Raw genomic sequence first — 7,386 nt, forward strand, 5'->3', positions numbered from 1 at the left:
AGATGCGGAAAAATAATAATTTAAACAAATTAAATAGACAAGACAGATAGATATGTTTATTGATATTAAATTCACTGTATGTACATATAACTTTGATTATGAACAATTATATGGGAATTCATGTAAAATTAACAAAAAATTTTTTAACTTTTTTTTATATAATTCATAAATTGTGAACACAAATCAAATCATTTTATTTACTATATACAATATAAGCACTTGCACTTTAACAATAGATTTTATGCATCTTGATGTATTTTCATGAATGTACACATTATTATTAATTAATTGCACTATTGCACTTTTAGTCTCGAAATGATATGCACTTTGACCTTATTTGACCCTATTTAAACACTGAGACACGTGATGTAATTGTAACCCTGAGGAAGTGTCGTTTACCTAGACACGAAACGCGTAGGTTTGCACATGTAACACGGTTAACACAGTTAACTTAAATATACAAATGTTCGCCAAATATCTCAGATCTGCAAGAGGTTAAATTCCTGACAGGAAGAATCACTTGGACTATACCAAAATACTGACCAAAAGTGCAGAATATACCTTTGAATGTTTTACTGTTAATTATGTTCTAGTTAAGAAATAAATAGTTCTAACAGAGCAGCTAACTTCTGTGGGAAAGATCATAGCCACACTCTAAACAGAATCTTTACCAGACCACAATCCTTAATGGACTTTCCCTTACCCCCTGTCTATATCCTACCATTTGGTCTGGTCCCTCCTCAGTGCTTTAGTTCCACAGAAGAGGTAAGATGTCTGTTACTGCTCTAATCACCTCAAAAGTTTTATGGTTGATTTTAAGAGTTATTCTTTTGCTGAATCAACTTGTCTTACCTCCAGCTATAGCAGCATTATGCTTTTATCAGGTTAGTAGTTTGTAGCATATTCCCAAAGTGATTAATGGAGACAGGCAGAGCACATGGGATCTAAAATGTCTGCCATGAGAAAACCTGTATGCTGTAATCCTCACAGTTATAAACTGCTTATTGTACTATGCTGAGGTTGTTATGTACTAATGTGCTATGTATATTAGCTATGTTGCTTTTCCTTACATTTTCCTGTAATATGTCAGTGGGGGTGTATTGAATTAACTGCCTGTTGTAATGTAGGTGGGCTGGTGGCCTGTGATGTACCTGAAATTGGCAGCGTTCTCCTTACTGTTTTACAGGTATGTTTATACTTTATGTTAAACTTCCTCTGTTATGTAAAATCCACTATACGATCACTGTTCTGTTCCTGAGTGCTTTAGTTCCACAGAAGAGGTGGGCTGGTGGCCTGTGATGTACCTGAAATTGGCAGTGTTCTCCTTACTGTTTTACAGGTCCCCAGCAGACAGTGCCAATCAATAAAGCATTGTAAAGTTATGATATCTCTGCCTGTGTTCGAGTCCTTATGCCTGTTGCAGTAACAACCCCTACACTGGTGGAGTGTGTGGAATAGAGGGCCACGTGGGTCGGTGTGACAGAAAGAGAGGGTTACATTTGGTGCCGTGACTCGGATTACATCGATTTGCACCGGTGACCAGTGAGGATTTTCATATTCGCCAGTGGTAACTGCAGCTGATAAACAAATAAGTGGACTTTGTTCAAAGGTTTGAGAGACTATTTTACAAGGACTCTGTAAGTGGTATAGAAAGACAATATGTCTGAGCGTCGCACAACACCTCCAGGGCACTTACAATCAACCCCTGCACCACGGGGAAGAGGTATTCAATCACGTGACAAAATAAGTAATGTAAGTTTAAGTTTTGGCATGTCAGCAATTCAGCCTGAAAGTTCACTGACCAGGTCTGGTTCACCTGCACTAACTAGTCATGGTGTAGCTGAACTGCAACATCAGCACGCTGCACAGGAAGGAGGAATAATACAAGATAGTGACCCTTATTGCAGAGGTGCAGCTAGCTACATGCAGGGTACATCTGAAAACCCTCAGTTTTTGTCCGATCTTATAAAAGAAGTTGGACAACAGATTAGCCACTCAATTATAACAGGGTTAGCAGCCCAAAACACCAGACTTGGTGACACTGCGCCAGTGAGTGACAAGCAAACTGAGGAGTGGGCTAAATTAAATTGGATACTCAATGCAAAAGTAAAGGAACCCCCTGTATTTAGGGGAGATGAAAATGATAAATGTACTGTATATGAATGGGAGGAAATTATGCAGTCTTACCTTACTAAAAAGGGTTACCAACTTGCTGAGCATGGTAAAGAGATTATGGATAGACTTATGGGTCGTGCAAAAGAACTAGTGAAAATTGGGGTCAGAAATAACCCATCTATAGATATTAAACGTGACCCAAGAGCGATTTACAGTATCTTGAAGCAACATTTTGGGGAAGCCATATCCTCCGCAACCCCATTAGCAGACTTTTATTCCACACTCCCAAAGCTTGGTGAGAGTAGTCTAGACTACTGGATTCATTTAAATCAAGTCATTGATCTTGCCAATGAGTGTTTAAAAAGGCAAGGGAAATGTGTGGAAGACCCAGGTCACGAGGTGGCAATGATGTTTATTAGACACTGCCCAGAGCCAGATTTGCAGTGTGTATTCAGGTGTAAACCCGCTGAAAAGTGGACTGTGGGTGAGGTTCAAGAAATGATGGATAGTTATCATAGAGACAAGAGACTGAGGCCCGAATGTAAGCCAGTCAAAACCATAGCTAGCAAGAAGGGGGAGATCTTAAATGTATCAACTGATTCCCACTTTTCTGAACCTCCAGTAAAAGAGAACCTTCCATCTTATATTAAAGAGGAAGATAATACAAATGTTGAGAGATTAATTACATTGCTAGAGAAGGTAATCCCAGTTCAAGGGGCCTATCAGCACCCGGTGCTGCCTGTAACAGCTGGGTTAACCCATTCAAGGAGGCACAATACTTGTGATATATGCAAAGATGGCAAACACTCTACAAAAGCACACTGTATGATGAACAATTTATGTTTCCTGTGCTGGCAATCAGGTCATAAGAGGCAGGAATGTCCAAAAAGGAAACTGACACATCAGTTAAACTAGAAAGCCTGCATGTAGAGGGGTGTAGTGTGGGCACAAATTCACAAACCCCAATTTCCCATGATGTCCATGACCTAGAGAATTGCTATAGGGAACATGCTCAATCCATAACTGACAAGACATTGGTAGTATTTCAACGAACACAAAGGGTCGCACCATATGACAACTTGTTCTATACTACTGTTGTTGTTCAAGAAAAATGTGAACTAAATGCTATGATTGATAGTGGCTCAATGGCCTGTACAATCAGTGAACAAGTAGAGGAGAAATTAGTGCAAGCTAATTTACTAAAACAATGTTCTGGTTCACCAAGTGGTATTGTACTTGTAGGTTGTGGTGGCAACAGAGTAAACCCAAGAGCTCAGTACGAAATACTGTTAGAAATGTTTAACTGTAAAATGATTGTGCCAATACTAGTGGTGCCAGGGCAAACTGATGATATAATTATTGGTACAAATGTTATCAAACATATTATCCATCAGCTAAAAAAAGATGACAATTTTTGGAAAGTGCTAGCGGCTCCTGAAAAGCATAGCGATGAAGATTCAAATTCCTTTTTACACCTTTTAGCTAATGTAAGCCGATGGAAAGGTGACATGATCCCAGAGAAAGTAGGCACCGTAAAGCTTAATACTTGTATTGTCTTACAACCCCATCAGGAACATTTAGTATGGGGTAAACTCCCAGAGAAGTGTAGCTTATCAGTTGGGAGCACAGTTATTATAGAGCCTACTACTTCCAAGTCTTGCCCACGTAATGTATTGGTAGGGCGCTCAGTTACATCATTATGGGGTGACAGATGGATTCCCATGAAGGTGATTAATACATCTGATAAGCAAATAACCATTCGGAGAAATGCAAAAATTGCTGATGTCCACCCTTGTATTGCTTTAGAAGACTTTGAACTGGACTGTCAGGAAAAAGCAAAGCTGTTACAATATCACACAGTACATGAAAATACTTGCACTGGTAATTCTATGAAAGAGAATGTTCCATATCTGAGCAATATAAACCTCATGAAGATATGAGGATCGTACTGAAAAATCTTGGCTTGGAAGAGTTGAATATAGATTTATGTGAGGTCTCAGAGTTCTGGAAACAAAAACTGGGAGAACTAATTACTCATTATGAACAGATCTTTTCCAGGGGGAAGTTGGACTGTGGTGATGCCAAAGACTTTATACATCGTATAAGACTAACAGATGACCGACCTTTTCGCCTTCCATACCGAAGAGTCCCTCCTGCACATTTTCAAAAAATGCGAGAAGTCTTGAATGAAATGGAGGAGAAGGGAATTATTCGGAAATCCAATAGCGAGTGGGCCTCACCACTTGTCTTAGCATGGAAACCGTCTGGGGAACCCAGGATTTGTACAGATTTCAGGTGGCTGAATGCTCGTACAATAAAGGATGCATATCCCTTACCAAATCAAACAGATGCTCTAGCTTCTCTTAGTGGGAACTGCTGGTTTAGCACTATGGACTTAACATCAGGTTTTTATAACATTCCAATACACGAAGATGACAAGAAGTACACCGCTTGCATTACACCTGTTGGACTGTTTGAGTATAACAGAATGGCACAGGGATTATGCAATAGCCCAGCAACTTTTGCCCGTATGATGACATCAATCTTCGGTGACCAAAATTACCTAAGTTTGTTATATTATTTGGATGACCTCTTGGTGTTTGGAAAGACTGAACAGGAAGCCATTGACAGAATCGAGATGGTCTTTAGTCGGCTTAGTGAACATAACCTGAAACTAGCTCCCAAGAAATGTAAACTATTAAGGCAATCTGTCAAGTTTTTGGGACATTTCATCACAAGGGAAGGAATAAAAGCTGACCCAGAGAAAATCTCAGCAATAACCAATGTTGCTGTGAGTGACCTGATGGAGATGGATAGGAGAACACCATCAGTAAAGAAAATACGGTCATTTTTAGGACTAGCAAATTATTATTCTCATTTCATTCCAGGACTTTCGAAAACAGCTAAGCCACTTTACCAGTTAACAGCTGAGCCAAAACAAGGCAGGCATATGTCAAAGAGAAATGGACAAAGAAAAACCATTATAAGGAAAATTTGCCCTGAAGACTGGACTATAGAGTGTCAGAAGGCTTTTGATGATTTGAAAGCAGATTTCCAAAACACGGTGATGCTAGCACACCCAGACTTTAGCAAGCCTTTTATCCTGTCAACAGATGCATCTATGGATGGACTTGGCGCAGTACTTAGTCAGATGTCGGAATGCGGGAAGAGGGCCCAGCCTATTTCATTTGCTAGCAAGGCTCTAACTAAGTCCCAGTCAAAGTACCCAGCACATCGCCTTGAATTCCTAGCTCTAAAGTGGGCAGTGTGTGACAAGTTTAGCCACTGGTTAAAAGGACACCGCTTCACTGCATGGACTGACAACAACCCCCTCACATACATAATGAGCAAACCAAAGTTAGATGCTTGTGAGCAGAGGTGGGTTGCCAAACTTTCACCGTATGATTTTGACTTGAAATATGTGCCAGGAACACAGAATATACCAGCTGACCTCCTAAGTCGTCAACCATTTGTAAAGACAAGAATCAACAACAGAATCATAACAGAACCCTACCAAGATCTGTTGGAAACTTGCCAAACTTTTGATAAGGATGCAGTTCAGGAATCATTTAGACTTTCAGTGAGTGTCCAAGGAGTGGAGCATACGCCACTTCATACAGTCCCTAATTCCTGTTTGATGACAAGTGAAGAAGTTAAAGCAGTAATGCAAAACCACTTGCAACCTGCATATGGTCAAATACGCCACACAGTACTGATACAACCAAAAGTGAATACTCTGATACAGCAAGTATCAATTCCACTTCCAAAGTTCTCCTTAAAGGATCTTCAAACTAAGCAGAGTGAAGATGATGACCTTTCCAGGGCCATATACTTTGTCCAAAGAGGGAGAAGACCATCCCGTAGGGAACGTTCTTATGAATCCCAACAGACTTTGAGATTGCTAAAGCACTGGGATAAGCTCAAGTTGGACAATGGAATTCTTTACAGAGTTTCAAGGAACAGGTCTGGAATTAAGAGATACCAGTTTGTGGTCCCTTCTTCTCTAAAAAAGGAAGTTCTGAAAGGAATCCATGATGATGCTGGACACCAAGGTCAAGACAGAACAAACTTTCTAGCGCGTGAAAGATTTTTCTGGATTCAGATGGAAGACGATATTAAAACATATGTAAGACAATGTAAGAGATGTGTTGTCAGTAAAACTCTAGAACCAGAAGGAAGAGCGCCTCTTGAATCCATTCTTACTACCCACCCAATGGAACTTGTATGTATTGATTTTTGGTCCGCTGAGGACAGAAATAATGAAAGTGTTGATGTTCTAGTTGTTACAGACCATTTTACAAAAATAGCTCATGCATTCCCATGTTTAAACCAGACAGCCAAGCAAGTAGCCCGTAAACTTTGGGATAATTTTTTCTGTATATATGGATTTCCTGAAAGATTACATTCAGATAGAGGATCAAATTTTGAAAGTGAACTGATCAATGAGCTTCTACAAATTGCTGGAGTAGAAAAATCTCACACAACACCCTATCATCCTATGGGAAATGGTCAAGCAGAACGTTTTAACCGTACTCTAGGAAATATGTTAAGGTCCTTAACTCCGAGAGCAAAAAGTAAATGGCCACAGATGATCCAAACACTGACCTTTGCATACAATTGCACTGTGCATGAAACCACAGGGTATCCACCATTTTTTCTTATGTTTGGACGTACCCCACGGTTGCCTGTAGACATCTTGTTCAGAAGTGTATTAAAGGATGAGACAGTTACAAGCCATGATGAATTTGTTGCATCTATGGAGAAATGTTTGCAGGAAGCAATAAGTATAGCACAGAAACATTCAAGTCAAGAAAAAAAGAGACAGGCCAGGAAATACAACCAAAAAGTAAAAGGCTTTCAAATTCATACTGGTGATCATGTTCTACTTGTAAACAGAAAAGAACGAGGAAAACGTAAACTAGCTGACATTTGGGAGTCTACAGTGTATGAAGTTGTCAAGGCCAATCCAAAAATACACATTTTTCAGATACGTGATCCAAAAACTGGAAAGATCCAAGTAGTGCATCGCAACTTAATACTACCAGTTAATTTTCTGCCTCTAGAGATCCCTGATGAAGATTCATCAGACAATTCTTCTACTGTGTCCAGTTTGGAAGCAGAAGATCATCATGACTCTTTTGGTGAGGATGGAGATACTGAAAGTACCCTGAATTGGGTTTTGCAAAATAAAGAGAGTAGTAGCCCAATAAACAATACAGAGAGAGGAGATTCACTACAGTCATGTAATGATATAAATACAGCAAAAACAGA

The 7,386-nt window shown here is 39.6% G+C and overlaps 1 protein-coding gene across 1 annotated transcript; it reads left to right on the forward strand.

The window, feature by feature from the left end:
* Positions 1-442: 442 nt before the first annotated feature.
* Positions 443-4,009, forward strand: LOC121400704. Its single transcript, XM_041584515.1, has 2 exons — positions 443-765; positions 1,340-4,009. Exon 2 carries the CDS (start codon positions 1,660-1,662, stop codon positions 3,028-3,030), a length of 1,371 nt encoding a protein of 456 aa, XP_041440449.1. The 5' UTR covers positions 443-765; positions 1,340-1,659; the 3' UTR covers positions 3,031-4,009.
* Positions 4,010-7,386: the final 3,377 nt, after the last annotated feature.

This window comes from Xenopus laevis, chromosome 2S (assembly GCF_017654675.1).
Source record: "Xenopus laevis strain J_2021 chromosome 2S, Xenopus_laevis_v10.1, whole genome shotgun sequence".
In the NCBI taxonomy this organism is placed as follows: domain Eukaryota; kingdom Metazoa; phylum Chordata; class Amphibia; order Anura; family Pipidae; genus Xenopus; species Xenopus laevis.